Below are 24,342 nucleotides of genomic sequence, written 5' to 3' on the forward strand. Positions count from 1 at the left end.
CTTGGAATCTACAGGATGGCCATAAAGTCTGGAATCAGAAAATATTATTTAATCATAAATTGTAATGCATCTTAGTAAACCACGTTTGGAGCCCTGGTGGCACAGTAGTTAAGAGCTCAGCTGCTAACCGAAAGGTCAGCAGTTCGAATCTACCAGCCACTGCTTGGAAATGCCTTGCGGCAGTTCTACCCTGTCCTGTAAGGTCACTATGAGTCGGAATCAACTCAACAGCAGTGGGTAACCACGTTTATGTGTTTGCCCCTGTTTCTAGTCTTAGTCGTCACACTGTATAGCTGGCCTATTGAGCTCTTGGAGGAAAAAATCTCAGGGCCATATAGATTGATGTTATACTGGAAATTCTTGGCTTCAGACTTACTTCACCCTTAGTGCTACCCCTTAACTCTTAATTTCCCTGACTCTCTTATTCTCTCCTTTCTTCAAAACTCTAATCCCACCTCCACCCCCATCACTCTTAGATTAGGACCCAATTTTTGCTTCCCAAGGAAAATGAAGTCACTAGACAGGAACTTCCTATTCTTCTTGCCATCCAGCCTGTGGACATGCCATGTCTTTGTCCACCTGCCTTCCTTCCTCTTGTCTCAGACCAGTCCTGTCACCTTTTCTCTGGATATCATGCCCTCCTTCCTCCTCAGGACTTTGCTCTATCAATCATCTCTTTTCTAGATCTTTAGTTTCTCCCTTTTTATTGTCTTCTTCCTCTCACTATAGAAACATCCACAAGTCTCTCCCATCTCACACACCTCCCTGCACACCTGCCTCTGTAGTAACTGCCCTATTTCTCTCCTCCTCTTCATAGGCATCCCTATCGCCCATTCCCTCCGCATTCCACCCACATGGTGTCACCACCATTGTGTCACTAAAACCAGTCTCTCCAACTGGTTTGGTTGCTATATCCAATGAACACTTTCTTGTTTGATTTGTTGGCAGTATTTGGCATGGTTGACAGTATTTGGCATGGTTGAAGCACTTTCTCATTCCTTCGAGTCTGTGTCAATTCCATTTCCTGAGGTTTCTCCTATACCTCTGACAGATCTCAGTCTTTTTTTCTGGCTTGTCTTAAATGTTGATGTTCCTCAGAATTCTGACCTAGGGCTTCTTTTCACCCCACATGGTCTCCTAAGTGGTCTCACCCATTTCCATGGCTTCAATTACTATTCGTGGAGCGGTGAGCTGGGAAGTGTTTAACAACTGGCTCTCTGGGAGTGGGAGGACTGATTTGCGGTAGTTGTTGATTTCTGTGGTGTAAGTAGTCCCATCATGGCTGACTTCAACTCCCCACATTTTAACAACTGGCTCATAAAATTTCTCAAAATTTAACAATTGGCTTTCACAAGCTGATGTGAGCTGGTACAAGCTGGCTCCAACACACCTTTCGTGTCAGACATAAACAGCTTATTTTTGCACAAAAAGGTAAAATAAAAATAACCTGCAGACTTTTTCCCCTCAACAAACTGCTCCAGAAATGGAATATCTGCAGCTGCTTTTATGGTTTCCTTTGTTGCTTCCATATCACTGTGATGGTGTTATTTTTTTCTTTTCTGTTTCCTGTATGTGATTGAAATATTGCACCTTTGATCAATTTTGTTTTTGTGATATTTTATAGCTATTTTAAATCTGGTTTTTCTCAGAGTTCATCAATAGTGTATTCTCACAGCAAGAAAAAGTTCCATTGCAAAGGAGATAAGCAAAAATATCCTTAATATCAATGTTTTGAAACAGGTTATTTCCCTTGACTTGGCAGCAGCCGCAGCACTGGGTTTTAATTGTACTCAGAAAACAGACTTTGTCTGACCCCACTTGCCCTTTTGTCAGGCTGGACTTACTTGTTCATTCAGTTAACAAATATTTATTAAGCGCCAGCAGCATGCCAGGCAGTTATCTAGGTGCTGAGGAGTCTCTGGTGAGTGAGATAGACAAGGTCCCTATTCTCATCTGGAGCAGGGCTGGAAACGGGAGAGGTAATACCAAGGAAACAAAGAAGAAGCTAATTTCAGAGAAGGGTGAATGTTACATGATATGATGGCGGAAGATCCCTGGGTGGCTTTGTACTCGACTACTAACCTAAAAGTTTGGAGTTCAAACCCATCTATCTGCACCATAGAGGGAAGGCTTAGTGATTTACTTCCAAAAAGAATACAGCCAAGAAAGCCCTATGTAGCAGTTCTTCTCTATAACACACGGGGTCACCATGAGTCAGAATTGACTTAAGAGTAACAGGGTTGGTTTTTTTGGAATGTGGTGGAGAAGTCGCTGCATGATGCAAACAGTTAACACACTTGGATGCCAACTGAAAGAGGTTCAAGTCCACCCAGAGCCACCTCAGAAGACAGGCCTGGCAATCTACTTCTGAAATATAAGTCACTGAGCCAAGTTCTACTCTGACACACATGGGGTCTCCATGAGTCAGGATCCAGTCGGGGCAACTGGTTAATGTGATGGGGAGTCCCAAGGTGGTACAGTCAATACTTGCCTCTGGGAATCAGGCTCTGGGTCTCAGGCATCTGACTCAGGCCAGGGACATCTTGTGATATCGTGGCTCCTTTTTCCCAGATGCTAGTTTCCTTCCCCATGATTGATTATGGAGTGGACTATTGTGATTCATAGTGTTTTTACTGGCTGATTTTTAGAAGTAGATTTCCAGGCCTTTTTTTCTAGTCCTTCTTCGTGTGGAAGCTCTGCTGAAACCTGTTTAGTATCGTAGCAATGTGCAAGGCTCCAATGACAGACAGGAGGTAGCTGTGTATGAGGCACGTTGGCCAGGAATTGAACAAAGGCCTACTACATGGAAGGCAAGAATTATACCACTGAACCACCAAAAAAAAAAAAAAAAAAATGGCCCCTATAATTTAAGTATTATGTGCTTATGGAAAACTTATAAAATACTAACAAGTAATAGAAAAGACTTTATCACTCATCTCACCACACAATCATGACCACTGTTATCAATCTGTTTTTCTCCTTCCGTAGATATTATTTTCATTGTTGATATCACGTGATGTGTATAGTTTTCTTTGTTTGTAGCAATGTGGAAACAGCTTCCTTCTTCCTTAGTTGAGTTAGCATTTCTGTTAAAATTTCAAGTGGCTTTGAGGATTCCATGACACATGCCATCTTCCTAGAATTCTTTGGCATTGTCAGGTATTTCAGCCAGAGTGGATTCCAGGATGATAACATTTCTGAAGTCTCACTTTGTGTCCATCTCCTAGTACCAGGGCTCGTAATACTTTTAGAGGCCCATGAAAATATTTTGATTTCTTTTAAGATCAGAAGAAAATGAATTTTTAGGCCATAGAAACTGTTTTAATGTATAATATTAACATATTCGTCTTTATACCAATGCAGTCATAAAATAAAATTTTACTAGTTTTTGAGGAGGAAGGAGCCTTTGAAGGCAAAAGTATCTAGGAGTCAAAGCCACAATGCAGCTCTTCCTTGTGCATTTAAATGCTCTCAACTCACAAACCAAAAAAAACAAAAAAAATGGTGAGGAGGAATCACTGCAGTTTTAAATGCAGAAGACCTATCCTTTGGTCAATTACTATCTTTAAAGTTCTCTTTCTTAAGCATAAACACAGACAGCTTCTGGAAATTTCACTTAAAAAAAAAAAAACCTGTTGCCATGGAGCCTCTAGGACAGAGTAGAACTGCCCCACAGGGTTTCCAAGGCTGTAATCTCTGCGGAAGCAGACTGCCACATCTTTCTCCTGCAGAGTGGTTGGTGGATTTGATCTGCCAACCTTTCAGTTAGCAACTGAACCCTTAACCACTGCATCAGCAAACCAAAAAACCCATTGATGTCGAGTCAATTCCAACTCATAGTGACCCTATGAGATGGAGTAGAACTGCCCCATAGGATTTCCAAGGAGTGGCTGGTGGATTCAAACTGCTGACCTTTTGGTTAGCCTCCAAACTCTTAACCACTGCACTACCAGGGCTCCACTAGGGCTCCTTAATATATAGTTAAGCAAGAGCACATCTTAAAAATTTTAATTTTCGGTCAGGGTCTTTCATTTCTAGGATGTTAAGAAGTATTGGCAATTGGATAGTCCTCCTGGAATAATTTTCAAATTCAGAATAAATCCATATGTAAACTGATTCATTGAGACATTCCGAGAACTATGCAGCTTTGGTTTTATGTGTTTTAAGGGCATTCCCAGAAGCGATAAGGAAGTGTTGGCCAGGATCATGTGTGCAAAACTTCAGAAATGTGTAGCAAGTATTCTTGTCACCTGGGTCTTGTTACCCAAGTTTTGCAGTTTAGATATTTATGTACAACTTCATCTTTCCAAGGGAAGGGACCATAGTTCTAATTCCATTCCATAGCATTTGGTACCCTTCCAAGCACATAATAGGCACCTACTGGAAACATTTTTGGCTTGGCAGGACATACATTTAGAATTGCTCAACCTGGAGGTGTTGATGATAGGAATTAGAATCTAATACATAATTCCAAGTCATTTAACTTAAATTCAAAAGGATTATCTTTCTTGGAATTAGGTCCAGTCCTGAGCAATTTGCAAAAATATACGGCATATCCACTGAGCTTTCTAAAAGAAAAACGGTGCGATCTAATGGTTACCAGTTGGCACCACAGTGAAGAAGGCCTCCAGATCTGCTCTTCATAATAATTACTATTTCTGTTGTAAATCTAAAGAATTCCATTTCTAAAAAGTGACTGTAATTATGTCTAAGAGACAACAAAATTGGACTGGCAAAAAAAAAAAAAATCAGTCTGGCTTCATTTGCTTCAGCCGGTACCATGGGAGGTACCAGAAGCTTTGGTCTGGCACTCATGTCTTATTCAAGTGATGTCAGATGAAGTAATTTATGAACTTCTCTGGAAATACAAATTTTTGAAGACTATTTTTCAAAAGAGACAATCATCACTCAGTTTTTACCTCCTTATCTCTCTTTCCTTTCCAGCATAAAAGCATATGGCTTTTTTTTTTTTTTTAAAGTACTGAATACTATCCTACTTGTCAAATATAAACTCTTTCCAGAGTTCCATGTTGCTTTTAGGTGCCTAGAAGAACAACCTTGTAATTAGAAAGATTCAAAAGGAGATTCTCCCTTTATAGCAGTATTATTTCATATATGAAATGTTTTTCTTCTATTTGTCTTCTTCAGACAACTGGATATTAAAAATTAGATCCACCAAGGGAGAAAGGAGTCAAAATATTTCACTGGATTGTCTTGGTGGAAAAAGTAATTTTAACTTGTTGCTTGTCTTCAACGACAGTTCTTCAAAGCTTCGCACTTTGGCCAGAGGCTTGTCTCCTGCATACCTGAGATTTGGTGGCTCCAAGACGGACTTCCTAATTTTCGATCCAAAGAAAGAACCAACCTTTGAAGAGAGAAGTTACTGGCAGTCTCAAGTCAATCAGGGTGAAATTTTATAAATACTTATCTACATATATTTTAATTAACCTGAGTCAGTGATTGGAGTGGTTAGAGAAATAGGTTATTGTTCACACCTAACAATTAATGGAAACCCTGGTGGCGTAGTGGTTAAGCATTTGGCTGCTAATCAAAAGGTCATTAGTTCAAATCCACCAGCCACTCCTTGAAAACCCAATGGGGCAGTACTACGCTGTCCTATAGGGTTGCTATGAGTTGGAATTGACTTGACAGCAATGGGTTTGGTTTTTTGGTTAACAATTAATACTTAGGTGCCTCCAAATGACCTTCAGAGGTACCTAAACAAAAGATGGAAGCAGTGGGCAGGTTTCCTCATAATGTTTTCTTAATTTTAAGACCTTATAAAAAAGGTGTGCTGAGCAAGAATGAAAGTTAATTGTGCTGTAAAATAAAACAATGACTGTAGCTGAAGGAGAGAGCTGTGTAGAGGGAACATATTGGGCAGAAATGGGTCAAACTAAAGAGGGTATTTTCAGCTGAAGACACAGCAATGGATCAAAGCACATTTATCCTGGAAATAGAGTGTGGATGAAAGGTATAACAATGGAATGTGGAGAAATACACTGCTTCTAAGAATGGATTTTAAGACTATTTGTTGGGCAGTGGTTCTCCAACTTTGTTGACTATGTGTAATCACCTGGGGTGCTTTTGAATTTTGAGAGTTGTGGGCTTCACTCTTCGTTGTTGTTAGCTGTCATTGAGTTAGCCTCTGACTCATGGTGACCTGATGTGCTGCAAAGTCGACTGCTCTAGAAGGTTTTCTTGGCAGTAATTTTTATGGAAGCAGTTCCCTAGGCCTTTCTTCTGTGGTGCTGCTAGGTGAGTTCAAGCTTCCAGCCTTTGGGTTAGCAGCTGATCACAAACCTCTTGTGCCACCAGGGCTTCACTCTTAGGTTCCAATTTTAACAAGCTCCTCAGGTGATTCTGATATTAGAAGGCTAGGCCTCACCTGAGAACCCTGTCCTAGGGAGTCCCAAGAATTTGCCTTGCGTCTTTCTAAGTGTTATTCAGACATCAAATGGAAGTTCATTTGTAATAAAAATAATAAATATTTTTATTATTGCTAGCAATAAAATATTATTTAAATTATTTTAAAATATTTAAAATATTAAATACCATTTAAAAGATTGTATGTACCATTTAATTATGTGTGTATCATGTATATATTAATAATATTTCATTAACTCATATATTAAGTATTTTTTTTAGGAAAGAAGAAGTAGTTAGAACAGCTAATCAGCTGATCAGAATAGTAATTGGAAAAATAGGAAAAAAGCAGAGTAACTTGAATAAGTTGGAAGCAATTTATGTTTAGATTTGGCTCTTTCCCACCAGTCACATGCTTTCAAAAGACCTCTTAAGCAGGAAACTGTCCTTTGCTCATCAGTCTCCTTCATCCTGTGTGGGTTCACTGGAATTATCCTAGTGCCTCTGAAACATCCTTTCTGAGCACAGGGATGATTGAGGCTGCCAGAAAGCCAGAATGTGCATCTTCCCAGAAAGGAAGTCACTGGCCGGTTCAGCCAGCCCTGGCAGTGAGTGTGGGCAGCCCTACTGTTTTATGATAAAGAAACCTAGTCTGCCTGACAGGACAGAGGCAGGTTTTCCAGATCTGCCTGTTGTGATCCCAGAATCTTTGATGATACCAAATTTAAAGGGAAAAAAGTCAACATTTCTGGGCCTACCTTTCATTATGATGAGAGGAAATTACCAAAAAGCAGATGTAGTCCAGCTACAGTAAAACTGGAACCTGTGTGTCATGGATTGAATTGTGTCCTCCCAAAATATGTGTCAACTTGGTTAAGCCATGATTCCCAGTATTGTGTGGTTGTCCTTCATTTTGTGATTGTTATTTTATGTTAAAGAGCATTAGGGTGGGATTGTAACACCCTCAACCAGGTCACATCCCTGATCCAGTGTAAAGGGAGTTTCCCTGGGGTGTGGCCTGTACCACCTTTTATCTCTCAAGAGATGAAAGGGAAGGGAAGCAAGCAGAGAGGGGGGACCTCATACCACGAAGAAAGCAGTGCAGGGAGCAGAGCGAGTCCTTTGGACCTGAGGTTCCTCGGCTGAGATGCTCCCAGATCACGGGAAGATTGATGACAAAGACCTTCCTCCAGAGCTGACAGAGAGAGAAAGAAAGCCTTCCCCTGGAGCCGATGCCCTGAATTTGGTCTTGTAGCCTACTAGGCTGTGAGAGAATAAATTTCTCTTTGTTAAATCCATCCACTTGTGGTATTTCTGTTACAGTAGCACTAGGTGACTAAGACACTGTGTAAGGCAGAAACCTGTCAGAGAAGGAAAACTAAGTATTTTCCATTAACTGAGTGCGACAGAAAAGTGGAAAAAAGCCTTACCCTGTAAAAGGTGAAAAACTTGCAAGACCCCAAAAACAAGGCAGTCCCGTTGACTGTGGCTCTCACAGGTGTCACTGTATTTTGAAGATGAACCTTAGGAGAACTGAGCTACATTTTCTTCTGTAGTTCCTCTAGGAAATCAGCCTTCAGAGGAGACTTGTGAATTATTACATAGTTTGAAGTTATGTCCACTGTACCTGGCTTCAGTGTATGTCCAGTGTGTCCTAGGAAACCTACCCCTTGGTTAGTTTTTGTGGTGACTGGTTCATCAGCAAGATTATATCTTTCTCAGATCTCATACCTAATAACCAGAAACTTAATTATCCTGCGTTAGTCGAATAAACAGTTAAGTAAATATATGTACAGAATTTCAACCTTACCACTGTGAAAGTAGATTCTCTAAATTCTTTTTTGAATTTGCAGATATTTGCAAATCTGGATCCATCCCCTCTGATGTGGAAAAGAGGTTACAGTTGGAATGGCCCTTCCAGGAACAGCTGCTACTCAGAGAAGAGTATCGGAAAAAGTTCAAGAACAGCACCTACTCAAGTAAGAAATGAAAAGCACCCTGCAGGTGTCCCAGCCCTCAGAATATTTGGATAATTTGGACTAGGGCTTGAATCTAATAATCCTTGAGTACCTATTGTATAAAGCTGTAACCAGTTGTCACCAAGTCAATCTAACTCTTGGTGACCCCATGTGTGTCAGACAACTGTGCTCCATAGGGTTTCAAGCTGCTTTTTTTGAAAGTAGATCACTAGGCCTTTCTTCCGAGGTGCCTATGGGTAGACGCAAAGCAAACCTCCAACGTTTTGGTTAGCAGCTCAGCACATTAACCTTTTGTACCATCCAGGGACTTTGCACAGTGCTTAACCACTGTGCCACCAGTGCTTCTACGGTAAAACTGTATAGTACTTAAACGCTATCTGGAGTTAATGGGAAATCTTGAACTCAAAAACTTTGTCTGTTTTTCTTTTTTTAATCTGGCTTTGTTTGTTGCCATCAGGTGAAATACAGAAATCCAACATTCACAAGCTGATAATGATCTTCACTGCTCTGTAGAACTAGGGAGTCAAGGAAACTGAATATATTCCTCATACCTATACCATACATACTGCTATAGAGTCAATTCTGATTCATACCCTATAGTGACCCTATAGTGATCCTGTAGGACAGTAGACCTGCCCGATAGGGTTTCCATGGAGCAGCTGGTAGATTTGAACTGCCAACCTTTTGATTAGCAGCCAACCTCTTAACCACTGCACCACCAGAATTCCATATGCCTCACAGAAAAGTAAAATACAAGAAATATATAAAGGCTGCCATGTGAAAGTCCTTCACAGCTCCTTGCCCAGCCCATCACCCCTCCCCAGAGAGAACCCCTATTATAAGTTGGTGTGTATCATTAGCCAAGGAATCCTGAGTAGAGTCCTGGCCATCAGACGTCTTTCTCGTTTTCTTTCCTCTAGCTTTCCAAATACAGGACTAGCTCAACTAACTGGACGTTTATTTCCATTCACTGATACAGTCTTCCAGTCTTTGAAATCAGACGTATTGTCACCTATGGTCTTTAAGGCATATGAAACAAACAATTCTTATTTAACTCTGAAATGCACTTTTATTTGTAAACTGGTGTTTTATATCAATTGAGATGTTTCACCAAATGGATGCAGCCCTGGAAGCACTCACTCATCTAGGCCAGGAGATTTGGAAGACAGCTACCTGGCCAACTGATTTGAAGGGACCCATATTTATGCCTATTCTCAAGAGTGGTGATCCAACTAAATGCAGAAATTATCAAATAATATCATTAATATCACACGAAAGTAAAATTTTGCTAAATATCATTCAAAAGCAGCTGCAGCAGTATATCAACAGAGAAATTCAGGCCAGATTCAGAAGAGGACATGCAACCAGGAATATCACTGCTGATGTCAGATGGACCCTAGCTAAAAGCAGAGAATACCAGAAAGATGTTTACCTGTGTTTTATTGACTACGCAAAGGCATTTGACTGTGTGGACCATAGCAAATTATGGATAACATTGCGAAGAATGGGAATTCCACCACACTTAATTGTACATATGAGGAGCCAGTACATAGATCAAGAGGCAGTTGTTCAAACAGAACAAGGGGATACTGCATGGTTTATAGTCAGGAAAGGTGTGTGTCAGGGTTGTATTCTTTCACCATACCTATTCAATCTGTATGCTGAGCAAATAATCCAAGAAGCTGGACTATATGAAGAAGAACAGGGCATCAGCATTGGAGGAAGACTCATTAACAACCTGCATTATGCAGATAACACAACCTTGCTTGCTGAAAGTGAAGAGGACTTGAAGCACTTACTGATGAAGATCAAAGACTACAGCCATCAGTATGGATTACACCTCAACGTAAAGAAAATAAAAATTCTCACAACTGGACCAATAAGCAACATCATGATAAACAAAGAAAAGGTTGACGTTGTCAAGGATTTCACAATCCACGCCCATGGAAACAGCAGTCAGGAAATCAAGAGTTGCATTGCATTGGGAAGTCTGCTGTGAAAGACCTCTTTAAAGTGCTGAAAAGCAAAGATGTCACCTTGAAGACTAAGGTGCACCAAGCCATGGTATTTTCAATTGCATCATATACATGGGAAAGCTTGACAATGAATAAGGAAGACTGAAGAAGAATTGATGCCTTTGAATTACGGTATTGTAGAAGAATACTAAATATACCATGGACTGTCAAAAGAACAAACAAATCTGTCCTGGAAGAAATACAGCCAGAATGCTCCTTAAAAGCAAGCCTGGTGAGACTACATCTTACATCAGAGATGTTATCAGGAGGGATCAGTCCTTGGAGAAGGACATCATCCTTGGTAAAGTAGAAGGCCAGCTAACACAGTGACTGCAACAATGGACTCAAGTATAACAACGATTGTGAGTATGGCGCAGGACGGGGCAGTGTTTCATTCTTGATGACACCTAACGGCAATGACAACAGGGGATGTTGTTTCCCTAAATCTTCGTTAAGGAAATTACTTGCTCAGATACTCTAAAATTGTCTTTTTTTACTTTTGAAAAATAAATTATCTTGAAGTTAACTTAATTTGGGTTACGAAAACCAAACCCATTGGAAAAAAAAAAAAAAACCATTGACATCAAGTCAATTCCAACTCACAGCGATCCTATAGGACAGAATAGAACTGCCCCATAGGGTTTCCAAGGCTGTAAATCTTTACGGGAGCAAACTGCCACATCTTTCTCCCTCAAAGCTGATTGTGAGTTCCAACCACCAATCTTTCAGCTAGCAGCTGAGCACTTAACCACTCAGCCACCAGGACTCCTTTAATTTGAGTTACTCAAAAATTTTAAAAGTACGTTATTTAAAGTGAAGCCCTTGTTCTGCAGTGCTTAGAATGCTTGCTTGCTAACCAAAAGGACAGTGGTTAGAACCTACCAGCCTCTCCATGGGAGAAAGATGTGACAATCTGCTTCTGAAAAGATTATAGTCTTGGAAGCCCTATAGGGCAGTTCTACTCTGTCTTATAGGGTCACTATGAGTTGAAATCAACTCGACAGCAATGGGTTTTTATTTAAAATAAATTATTTGTCTTTGTAAGATTTTACTGTACACTGCCTGAATTTCAGTGTGTCAGATGGATTTTTTAACATATATATTATTTATTCATGAAGCGTAGGACAAATATGACACATGAGGAATCAGAAAATAGGTTATATGCTAATAGATGGAGCTCTGGTGGCTCAGTGGTTAAGAGCTCGGCGGCTAACCAAAAGGTCAGCAGTTCAAATCCACCAGATGCTTCTTGGAAACCCTATGGGGCAGCTCTACTCTGTCCTATAGGGTCCCTATGAGTTGGCATCGACTCAATGGCAATGGGTTGCTTTTTTTTTTTTTTTTTTTTTGGTTACTAATAGCTAGTGCTGGAAACTCTACGGGGCAGTTCTACTCTGTCCTGTAGGGTTGCTATGAGTCGGAATCGACTTTACATCAACCGGTTTGGTTTGGGTTTTTTTGGGAATAGCTAGTGTAGTCCTCTAAAATATTTTTTGCCTTTTAAAGAGGGGGCAACTACTCTGACGCTTTAATAAACGTGATCTGCAAATGAATGGACTTTGGTATAAGGCAAGGCATTCTCAGATCCCATTAGAAAAGTGACAGAAAGTACAAGAAATACCCCCAGTAATAAGGCCTCATTTGTAAAAACTCATTATGGTGCAAGTCTACAGGAGAAGAAAGGCCGTCTTTTGCTAACCATGTAACCGGGTCAGTATAACTCTAGCCGCCCTGTTGGCTGCTAAAATGTATCACAAATACAGATATTTTATTTCTGCAGTAAGATACTTTCATATTTGGAAACAATTAACTTCTGGTTTAAAATGTTTTATTTTAATCTGCACGTGTCAGAAACAAAAAGATAGAAATCTACTGTGTTTAGCCTGAGCACCTACTCATTATAGTGACAAGTATCTCAGTGTTTTCACACATTGTTCTGGATCCATGGCTGAGATTGGTAATGGCCAAGTAACTTGGAGTGGCATCGTATGACAGAAGATGTAGCAAAAGTGTGTGGCGAGGACGTTGTTCAATCAGTGGCCTGCATCTTGCATGCTTCGTCAGGTGTCCCAGAGGATATGGGTAAATTTTCTAATACAGATCCCCTTAGATAGTATGTTCATGAAGCCATAAACTCACATGACAAACCTGTTTGGGCAGGAAAAGGAAGCATCATTACAGATGTAATTTCGGGTGTGACTCCTTTATTAATAAAAAACAATTTTATTAATATAATCATATTTAAGGAGATAATTCTTTGTTCTCCTTCCTCACCTCTCTTCCTCATCACCCCGCTCCTCCATCTCCAACACCCACTCCCACACTGGATCCTGAACACACTTACTTAAGCATAGACAGAGATAATGCAAGAGAAAGAATCAGCACCATTTTTAATGTGTCATCTAGATTATTTTCATCCCAGGTTCTTCCTACTCTCATTTTTAAGAGATAAGAGTATGGAAAGTGACTGGGGATAGGGCGTTTAGTGTCAGTTTTGTTTCATTTTGGGTTTTTTGTTGTTGTTGTTATTGTTCTTTTTATTTGAGGAGGGGAGGAAGAGGGAGACTGGGTGATTTTTCTAGTTTTTTTTTTTTTTTGAAGAGTAGATTTGAATTCAGTAATATAGTGCCCTTATTCTAGAAGATGTTATGTTATTTGTTTTTGTTGTTAGGTGCCATCAGATCAATTCCAACTCATAGCAACCCCACGTGACTGAGTACAACTGCCTCATAGGGTTTTCTAGGCTGTAATCTGTATGGGAGCAGATTGCCACGTCTTTCTCCCTAGCCTTTGGGTGGGTTCTAACTGCCAATCATTTGGCTAGCAGCCAGGCACTTAACCATTGAGCCGCCATGGCTCCTTTATTATGTTATAGGTGACTATATTAGAATTTCAAGCTACATAAATTTCCAAGTTCATTTGGAAGAAGGAATAGAGAGGGGTAAAATACGAATTGAATAAATACTCTAAAATGCAAACCTCCCAGGAGTTTTGAAAATGCCGTAATCTTTGTGAACGGGTGAGGCAATAATGGTGCTTTATGTTTGTGAGACCTTTTACTGTTTAAAAACTGTTTCACGTGTGTTGATTAAACCTCAGCTACGTGAGGCAGGCAGAGTGATGGTGGCTGTTCCAGTACTGTAGATCTGTAACTGAGGCTTATGCAGGCTAAAGGTATTACCCCTGATCATACAGCTTATAAGTGGGAGAACCAGACCTGGAATACAGGTCTTACAATTCCTGAGCCAGGGCACTTTCTACAACATGACTTTGCAATATATAAGCCTAAAATGTAGTTGTGACTAAGGTAGTTGAGTCACCCCTTTGTAACAAGTTCTAGTGATGGCGCTGTCACCAAATAGATCTGTGATACAGGGCGAATCACTTAATTTCTTGTCTCCGTTTCTGGTAAAAAAAAAATGGAGGCAGAGGGTACAAATGACCCCAAAGGCTCCATATGAGCTAACCTGTGGCTCTAAAGTCCTGTGCAATACTGGGCCACAGGACCCAGGAGAGCTTTTTAAACGGTAATGTCTATAGCTCCTCGATGATAGGAATAGTCCTGTGGGAGCGGTGACACAGCCAATATCAAAAACCCCAAAGCAGCTTCTAGTTTCTGCCCCTCGGCTTTTCTAGGCAACATTAAATTCAGGGTTTCACTTCTACGGCTACTCAAGTGATTCAGGCCGAAGACTTAGAAACAAAATAAAAACAAAGCTAATGTTAATAAGGAAGGGTGTAAGTTGGCCAGATAGATAGGTAGGTAGGTAGGTAGAGAGATTTTTTTAAACCAGGAGAGTTCAAGAGTGAATTTCTGTTTAACAAATAAATGGGCAGGAAAATTGCATGGGCTTATTATGCATATGATAACTGATTTAAAGACAGCGCTGAAGCGTACCTTGGCACCACTCTCAAAAAGCAATCACAGACTACCAACAAAAACCAGCTGCTGCCCAGTGGATCCCGACTCATGGCACCCATGTGTGTCAGAGCAGAACCGTGCTCCGTGCCGCTTTCAATGGCAGATTTTCTATTTTTTCAGAAGTAGATCGCCAGGACCTTCTTCTGAGGCTCCTCTGGGTGAACTCGAACCATTAGCCTTTCAGCTAGCAGCCGAGTACGTTAACCGTTTGTACCACCCAGGGACTCCTAATCATAGACTAGATAATGGTTAAAAAATAAAAAAAGAAAAAGCTGAATACAGAAGTTTCCAAACATTTATGGTACCTTTTTTTTTTTTTAATATCTCAGTAATTTTCTTCATAGCACACCTAGGCCAAAAGAAATTCCTAAAAGAAATACCCAACAGTTTCGATTAGTAAATTGTTAGATCCAAACAATCTGATTGTAATAGTTCCTGTCATGTCCGACAGATGTTGATGTGTTTCCCATGAAAATGTCACAGATCCTGCTATGCCCCTGTAAGTGTGGTTACCAGATAAAATACAAGACGACTAGTTAAATTTGAAATTCAGATAAACAACAAATAATTTTTCAGTCTAAGTATGTCCCAAGTATTACTTCGGATATACATTCACTAAACAATATTAGTTATTTTTTGGAAGTTCAAATTTAACTAGGTATCCTGTATTTTTATTCGCTAAATCTAGCAATCATATCTGCAAATTTACTCTGGTTCCCTAGGGTGCCTTGGCACACAGTTTGGAAACAACAGCTTTAGTGTCTTCTCATGGCTAATTAAAAAAAAATTTGTTTTTGGTTAAAGTACACGTAGTCTAAGATACACCATTTCACCAATTTCTACATGTACAATTCAGTGACATTCATTACATTCTTCAAGTTGTACTACTCTTCTCACTACCCTTTTCCCAATTATTCCACCATTATCTTAAACTCACTGCCCCCTAAGCTTCCAATCCAACCTTTCCAGTTGCTGTTGTCAATTTCATCTCACAAAGATAATTCTTTAAAAGAGCGCAAAGCTCAAAGCAGATGTACTTTACAAATTAAGATAAGCTATTTTTGGCTCAAAGAAGATTTTAGGGAATAGTTTTAGATTAAATTTTAAGCTTCAAAAATTATATCAGAGAAATAGTTTTGGGCTTCATTCAGCCTCAGTGGCTCCAGAAAGCTGCATAATGGCTCCAGAAAGCTATGTTCAATTGAGAATTTAAAATTCTGTTCTACATTTCCCCCCTTTTGATCAGGATTCTTCTATAGAGTCTTTGATCAACATGTTCAGTAATGGTAGCCAGGCACTATTCAATTCTTCTGGTCTCATGACAAAGGAGGTTATTTCGTGGAAATAACCAGACATGCATTCAATTTTCTCCTTCAATTCCTGACTCTCCTTCTTATTTAGAAAGACCAATTGTACTTTGGATGGCCACTTGCTAGGTTTTAAGACCCCAGTCACTGTGTAACAAACTAGAAGGTAGAACAGAAGTACTGAGAAACAATATTTAGGCCAATTGATTGGGATGTCTCTCGAAACCATGACCCTAAACCTCCAAACCAAGAAAGCAAATTTCGTGTGGTGTTTGGTTGTACATAAGCAACCTCAACACCTACTTTTTTTTTTTAAATAAGAATATATATAACACAACATTTGCCAATCCAAAAATTTTGAGGTGTGCAGCTTAGTGATGTCAATTACATTAATCAGTTGTGAAGCCATTACCTTTAATTGATGTTCTCATGGCTAATTTTTAATGTAAAATTCTATTCCCTTTAAATTAATAAAATAATAAATCAGGCACAGGAATTTTTCAAAAATTTGTTTTAAATAGAAATAAATTTACCCAAATAATTTGTGAGTAAGTTTGTGAGTAGAGAGATTTAGATTATGAAGAGTGGGGTTTATGTTGACCAATAAAGGCCTGGCCTATGTATATTGAACACTGCCTATTGAAACCACCGTGTGGTTTCTAATTCATCTGGGTTCACTTAAACAAAACCTGAGTGTCACACCAAAGCTTCTGGTACCTTCCATGGTGTCAGCTGAAGCAAATAAAGTCAGATTGATTTTTTTTTAATTTGCCAGGCTAATTTTGGAAACCTTGGTGGCATAGCGTCTAAGTGCTATGGCTGCTAACCAAAAGGTCAGCAGTTTGAATCTACCAGGCGCTCCTTGGAAACTCTATGGGGCAGTTCTCCTCTGTCATATAGAGTCGCTATGAGTTGGAATCGACTCGAGAGCTACAGGTTTGGTTTGGCTAGTCCAATTTTGTTATCTCTTAGACATAATTATGGTCACTTATTAGGACTGGAATTCCTTAAATTTGACAAATAGCAATTATTATGAAGAACAAATCTGGAGGTTTTCTTTACAGTGGTGCCAGATAGTAACCATTAAATTGCAACATTTTTCTTTCAGGAAGTTCAGTGGATATGCTCTACAGTTTTGCAAATTGCTCAGGACTGGACCTGATCTTTGGCCTAAATGCGTTATTAAGAACCCCAGATTTGCACTGGAACAATTCTAATGCGAAGTTGCTGCTGGGCTACTGTTCTTCCAAAAGTTATAACATTTCTTGGGAACTAGGCAATGGTGAGTATTTCCAGGAACATTTCATTAGTAGGGAGATTCTCCTTTGGCATTAAATGATTCATGACTTTCTTTTTAATATTAGCAAATATACTTCTGCGTGGGCACATTCTTGACAGTGCTCAACAATACAACTTTTAGAGGCACTTATGGCAGAAAACACCTTTATGTATCCGAGCACGTACTGTTAAACCCAGTTTATGTTATGTTTGAGTTGAAAACAGCCAGCTGGAGCCAGCAAACTCTACAGCTCCCAGGTTCTCTTGAGATTTTTGGAGCCTCTTCAACCTGTTATGCTTAGCAGGCTGGACGCAACAAAACTGTGAAGTGGGCAGTTTGCTTTTACCTTTCCATTCCTTTTTCTGTTTCTCAACGTGTCAGTTAATCTGAGCAACCCCATCCCAACCCTCAGGAAGTACTCACTCTGTCAAGAAGTTTCCAGTAAAGAATTCTACATGGTCAGGCTCTTGGTCGTCTCCTTCTTCCCTCCTTTTATAAGGAATTTATGGATTCTAACTAAAGTGTTAATGACTAATCACATTCACTCAAATGTGCTCTTTTCATATACCAGCCAATGGAACCGAAGATATAAAGGGAAATGAGCTATAATAATATGATGAGCACATACTATATGCCAGGCACTGTTCTGAGCATTTCATAGGTATTAACTTACTCTATCTTTATAATCACCCCTGAAGTGGATATAGAGGAACCCTGGTGGTACAGTGGTTAAAGCACTCAGCTGCCAACTGAAAGGTCAGCAGTTAGAGCCCACCAGCTGCTCCTAGGGAGAAAGACGTGGCAGCCTGCTTCTGTAAGTATTACAGCCTTGGCAACCCTATGGGGCAGTTCTACTCTGTTCTATAGAGTCAGTATGAGTCAGAATTGACTTGAAGGCAACTGGTTTTTGTTTTGTTTTATTTTTGAGGTGGATATAATTATGACCCTCATTTTATGGATGAGAAAAGAGGCACAAAAACGTTAGGAAAATATCTGTATGATGCTGTGCAACTAAGTAGAGGACCTGGGATTTGAACCCAGCAGTCTGACTCCAGAGCAAGGCCCTTACTCTCTTGGAACTTTCTCTCTAGAAATAGGGAGCCAGACCAATGAGAAAACAAGCAAAGTAAGATACATGTCTATGTGTTATATGTTATGACAAAGTCTACCAGCAGACTTTGAGATCAGGTTGCAGAGAATAACTGGCAAGTTGAAGCACAGAAAACAAGGTTGAAGGGCAGAAATGGCAGCAGCAGAGAAACAGAAGCAGCAGGACCAGGAGACCAGCACGAGACAGTGCTGGAGCCCAGCCACAGAGGGAGAGAGCCGAGTGCCTTTGGCAGGAGGCTTCCTGGCAGAGTGGGGTGCCTCTGAGCACTTATAGGTGGAGTTAGGCCTGCCGACCCACGGAGCAAGAGAGCTGAGTGCCTTCCGGCTGAAGTTTACTTGTGGAGTAGGGTGCCTCCAGGTACTTACTTGTAGAACTAAAGAGCTTTGGAACACTTGCCCCAGCCGGGCGGAATTGGGTGGAGAGGCCCCAGGGCTCCAGATACCAAGGAACCAGGAAGCAGAAGCTGAACAGACAAGGAACACAGGAAGCAGAGCTGCCTCAGCCTCAAAGGGTATAACCACGACCTCTGGGATCTCAAAGGGCGGAGTTGCCACTCAGATGGACGAGGAGAATGGGGCCACCCAAATTCGAGGCAGTAGAATTGCTTGTCCTTCCAGTGAGCCTGGAAGGCAGAGCTGAAGCCCAGGGCCCAGGGGCCTCCACTCAGAATCCGGAGAATGTGGCCAATACCTAGAGTTTGGAGGGCAGGGCCGTTGTCTAAATGGTCTCAGAGAACAGAGGATTATCTTCAAGCCTTGAAAGTTAAAGTAATGTGTTCTGCAGACTTGCTTGCTGCCTGTTATCCCTTCTTTCCCTCCAGTTTCTCCCATTTGTAGTGAAGGTGTCTAGCTTGTGCCTTCCACCATTGTAGTTTGGAAGCAGATAACTTCTATTCTTGGTTTCATGGATGAAGACAAATTTTTGGATTTTGGACTTGGAGTTGATTTAAGAGTTTTGCTATGATATGATGAGGTAAATGTGTTTTACCTGTGGCAAGGACATGAATTTTGAGGGACCAAAGGGTGGAATGTCATGGATTAAATTGTGTCCCTCCAAAATTTGTGTCAACTTGCCTAGGCCGTGATTCCCAGTATTGTGTGATTGTCTACCATTTTGTCATCTGATATGATTTTTCTATGTGTTGTAAATCCTACCTATATGATGGTAATGAGGCAGGATTAGAGGCAGTTATGTTAATGAGGCAGGACTCAATCTATAAGATTCAGTTGTGTCTTAAACCAATCTATTTTGAGATATAAAAGAGAGATCTAAGCAGAGAGATGGGGGACCTCATACCACCAAAAAAGCAATGCTGGGAGCAGAGCGTGTTCTTTGGACCCGAGGTTCCTGCTCTGAGAAGCTCCTCCTCTGGGGAAAGATTGATGACAAGGACCTTCCTCCAGAGCCAAGACAGAGAGAAAGCCTTCCCCTGGAGCTGGCACCCTGAATTTGGACTTCTAGCCTATTAGATTGTGAGAGAATAAACTTCTGTTTGTTGAAGCCATCCACTTGTGGTATTTCTGTTATAGCAGCACTAGATGACTAAGACAGAAGGGTAGAGGCAATCAGATCTTAGCCAAGTGCTGAACAATTTTGTTACAACCATATAAATAGATGTCATTTTAACTCATCCTTACCCATCTATGTACCCTTCCTTCCTTACTTTTCTACCCTACCCTCCCAACTCCTTCAGATCTTCAGAGCAAGATAACAGAGTGATACCATCATGTTTCCCTCTTTACTGGGCCCCATTTACAAAGAGAAGGCCTAGTTTCCATGGTGAAGGGGAAGGGAGCAGGAAAGAGCCTATATTTGTGAAGTAAATTGGACACTTACCTCCCTTCTGCGCCTCTTTTTTATCTCTTCATCTTTACTACTTCCAGGCCTACTTGCACATATAATTTGTGAGCACACATTCTCAAGGCTTTTAATTCTATTGTAGAAATCAGTTTTTAAATGTCTCCCTCCTGCCTGAGGAAACCCTGGTGGTATAGTGGTTAAGAGCTATGGCTGCTAGCCAAAAAGTCAGCAGTTTGAATCCTCCAGGCGCTCCTTGGAAACCCTATGGAGCAGCTCTACTCTGTCCTTTAGGGTCACTATGAGTTGGAATCGACTCAATGGCAATGGGTTTTTTTTTTTTTTTTCTCCCAATAGACTTTTTTTTTCTTAAGGAAATTAGGTTATTAAGTACTGGATACAGACTATTTTCGAGATTTTTTTAGATATTAAGCTATTATATCCATTACCAAAAACCAAACCCATTGCCATTGAGTAGATTCTGACTCATAGTATACTCATTATTAACTTCAAATTCGTTTAATACTCTCTCACATTCAGTTACATAATTTCATTTTTTTTTTTTCTGAAATACCTTCGTTGTAACTAGATGTTTTACTTTTCTTTCTTTTTTTTTTTTTTTGCCTTTGAATTCTAAGGTTTTGTAATTTGGAAAATATTTTGTTACTTTTAAATGTTGCTGTGTATTTTCTTTTCAATAAAAATTTTCTAGATAAGGGATTATGTTAAGAATTGCTGTCTTTCAGAACCTAACAGTTTTCTGAAGAAGTCTGGTATTTACATTGATGGATTCCAGTTAGGAGAAGATTTTATTGAGTTGCACAAACTTCTAGGAAAGTCCCGTTTCAAAAATGCAAAACTCTATGGCCCTGATGTTGGTCAGCCTCGAGGAAAGACTGTCAAGATGCTGACAAGGTAAGAGCTGGAGGAGGCAGAACTACTTTCAAAAATAAATGTTTAGAGTTTATGCTAATGTTGGTGGAATGATTTGGAAAAGGATAGCGAGAATGGTTGCACAACTTGGAGTATGTAATCAGCGTCACTGAATTGTACATGTGGATATTGTTGAGATGCCATGTTTTGTTATGTATATTTTCACCACAGGAAAAAAAAAGACACGTTTCTCTCTGATGAAGAGTCCACGCGTTATTAACTGCCTGACTAGATTTTTTTTTTTTAACCAAAAAAATTTTTTTTATCAATGTTTACCAACACAGGAAACATTGATTCAATACCAAGGGTTCTGGGGCCAATGACACCTATGATAAAATTTATATTAGAATTAGGGAATTAGTGTTTGCCTGATCCTATAGTAACCAGCCTGTTTCAAGGGAATAAAGCTCTTGGTGCATATATTCAGTTATTTTCATATGAGGACTAAATAATGACATAAATGGAATTTTTTTTTTCTAGTTTCCTGCAGGCTGGGGGAGGTGTGATTGATTCAGTTACATGGCATCAGTAAGTATGTCTCCTGTTCTTTCACTAGAAAAGTATCGCTAGCTCTGCTTATCACTTATTTCTCTAAAAATTATTTCCATTTAGCTGCTAATTGAGTTTTTAATTCAAACAAGAAACAAATAGTGTCTCAAGCAATATAATACTAGAATTTTTATATTAACAAAAATTAAAATTTATTCTCAAGAATGTGGTGGTTTCTATAAGACTAAAGCACTTTTTGTCACTTGACCCATGGAATCAATAAACATAATTTCCAAAGGTTGGGTAGGCCCACAAGTATCTGCACTGTGATCGTGTCTTTTCAAGACAGAGTAACTATTTTCTAGTTATTTCGATGGAATGGACTCTTCTTCATGTCCTCCTTCCGTTTTAGTCTCTCCCTAGTAGAAATTCTGCCTTTTGTTTCTAAATTGCAGGGGGGTGGGGGAGGTAGGAAAGAGAATAAGGTCAGCCAATTAACTGAAAAATAGAAAGTAAAGTTTGTTTTCTGAATATTTTATGAATAATCTAGCTACTATTTGAATGGACGAATTGCTACCAAAGAAGATTTTCTAAACCCTGATGTACTGGACACTTTTATTTTATCTGCGCAAAAAATTTTTCAGGTAACAGTCTGTTTTTAAATATAAAACCAGAGTCCTTATTTTGTAGTCTAGCTAGTTCTAAATTCTACAGGTATCTAAATTTGCATGTTTTTCTGATCTTAAAGTGTGAGCTCATTGAGGCCAGGCACTATGCCTTATTCACCTTTGGTTCCCCTTCAGCATAGGGCCTTACCCATATATGTTGATTAGAAGTCAAAAACGCTTTCAACAGCCTTTTAGTAGAATTAACTATCATAAGCCATCAAAACAGGTTTGTTTACATTCTTTTCACACCCTAGTATTCCAGTAAAAGCAAATTGCCCAATACCTAAATGACCTTTTTTTTTTTTTAAATGACGGTAAACGTTTTTTGTAACTATATTGGACAGATGAGTGCCGTTCACGATGTTTTGAATGTCGTTAAGTCTTCAGCATTGTGGTTGGTCAGTTTATTTGCAATTACCATGGAGACTTTCCTGTTGCGTAGGTTGTTGAGGAGACCAGACCCCACAAGAAGGTTTGGTTAGGAGAAACAAGCTCAGCATATGGTGGGGGAGCGCCCTTGCTGTCCAACACCTTCGCAGCTGGCTTTATGTAAGTAAAACACTCGCCTCCGAGATCAGATTGCAGCCATTCCCCTACTTTCTGTTCAGTTGAAATAGCCCATCAGCCAAAAACCAGATCAAGAGGCTGTTTGTGGCTGAGCCCCAAAATCTGTGCCAGATTTTGCAAGGCATTGATTTACTAAATCTTGTTGGACATCTTTAATGTGTCCTAAATTAATCATTGCAAGAATGAGTTGGTTTAGAAATTTTGTTCCTTAATTAACCAAGCCAAACCAGTTGTCATCCACTTGATTCAGATTCATGGCAAAGCACATTGTAAAGAGTGCATCTTAGAGCTTTGAGTCTGAGAAGGATACTTATTATACATAGCTGTACTCAAAGATTCCCAAGAAGTTTGGAGCCTCAAGCATGAGCTCACACTAAAGGGCTTCCAATGAATTAAGAGATTTACCAAATCAACTCATTATCCAACCAGCACAAGTTGATTGCTTTAGAATACTAATTTACCTACATTTAATGATCTTCTAAACACTCTTAAGAGACCTCGTGGCACAGTGGTTAAGAGCTTGACTGCTAACCAAAAGATCGGCAATTCGAATCCACCAGCTGCTCCTTGGAAACCCTGTTGGGCAGTTCTGCTGTGTCCTGTAGGGTCACTATGAGTTGGAATTGACTCGATGGCAACAGGTTAAACACTCCTAGTTTATAGCTCTATATCCTACTTGAGGGTTAAGACGTATTTTTCTTCCTCTCCCATTCTCATTCTTAGAAGCCCAAAATAAAGCACAGTCCTGTTGGGATGGGGGTGTGGGGTTACAGCAAAGAATCAAAGTGTTTGTTTTAGCATTAACCAAAGATGCAAGGGGGTTCATCAAATTTTAGGTGTGATACCATTTATTTCACATTTTATTACTCAGGCCTCACGCGGGAAGCAGGGGAAGAGTCGGACTATCCTCACAGGATGAGGAATTGTCTTTTCAGACGGGAATTTGTCTACTGTGCTTTGTAGAAGTTGTATTGCCCTGCCTGAGATTCCCTGCTTTCTTAATGGTATATATAGAGGCTTCTAGGATTTGTTATCATGCTGAAGTATGGGAAGATGAGAAGGGAAGGATTCTACTGCTGCCCTATATAGCGTCCATTTCGTTCAAATGACTTATTTATACTTAACGTCACTTTTTCTGGCTGGCTTCCTGTTAATGTCTCCCACATAGATGATTAAATCAGGATAGCATGTTATTAGAATGATTTTGTTTTCCAAAGCTGAAGAAAGCTGGGACTCTCTCTGTTCCAGGTGGCTGGATAAATTGGGCCTGTCAGCCAGAATGGGCATTGAAGTGGTGATGAGGCAAGTGTTCTTTGGAGCTGGAAACTACCACTTAGTGGATGGGAACTTCAAGCCTTTACCTGTAAGTGATCGTCACTTCCCTATTTCTGTGAGTAGATTAGAGGATGCTGAGGGCCCTCGGTATATAACCAGATCACAGATGATGAGTTGGAAGAGACCTTAAATACCCTAACATTTTTGGTTTTCAAGAGAAGAAATTAAGACCCAGAAATAACTTGTTTAATCTGGGTCATTTTGGGCATGGTATGTTTTGCAACAATCACCACTATTTATTTCCAACACTTTTTCATGACCTCAAACAGAAACTTTGTACCCGTTAGCCAATAGCTCCCCATTCCCTTCTCTCTCCAGCCCCTAGTATCCACTAATAACCTTTTGCTCTATACAGTCAATTCTAGCTTGTGGCGAACCTGTGTGTTACAGAGTAGAGCTTCTCTATAGGATTTTTTTGGCTGTAATCTTTATGGAAGCAGATCACCAGGACTTATTTTCAGCAGTACTGCTGGGTAGGTCCAAACTACCAACTTTTAGGTTAGTTGTTGTTGTTGTTAGGTGCCATCGAGTAGGCTCCAACTCACAGCGACCTATGTACAACTGAACGAAACAC

At 40.0% G+C, this 24,342-nt stretch overlaps 1 protein-coding gene across 1 annotated transcript in view; it reads left to right on the forward strand.

Moving 5' to 3' along the window:
* Nucleotides 1-24,342, forward strand: part of HPSE (heparanase) — a 48,362-nt gene that overhangs the window by 5,876 nt on the left and 18,144 nt on the right. Inside the window, exons 2-9 of the mRNA XM_003414108.4 lie at nucleotides 5,261-5,406; nucleotides 8,220-8,345; nucleotides 16,698-16,871; nucleotides 20,523-20,691; nucleotides 21,190-21,237; nucleotides 21,749-21,842; nucleotides 22,309-22,415; nucleotides 23,682-23,796. Of these exons, the coding sequence (XP_003414156.1) occupies nucleotides 5,261-5,406; nucleotides 8,220-8,345; nucleotides 16,698-16,871; nucleotides 20,523-20,691; nucleotides 21,190-21,237; nucleotides 21,749-21,842; nucleotides 22,309-22,415; nucleotides 23,682-23,796 (979 nt within the window). The remainder of the gene's footprint in view (nucleotides 1-5,260; nucleotides 5,407-8,219; nucleotides 8,346-16,697; nucleotides 16,872-20,522; nucleotides 20,692-21,189; nucleotides 21,238-21,748; nucleotides 21,843-22,308; nucleotides 22,416-23,681; nucleotides 23,797-24,342) is intronic.

The sequence above is a fragment of the Loxodonta africana genome, chromosome 5 (genome assembly GCF_030014295.1).
Source record: "Loxodonta africana isolate mLoxAfr1 chromosome 5, mLoxAfr1.hap2, whole genome shotgun sequence".
Classification (NCBI taxonomy): domain Eukaryota; kingdom Metazoa; phylum Chordata; class Mammalia; order Proboscidea; family Elephantidae; genus Loxodonta; species Loxodonta africana.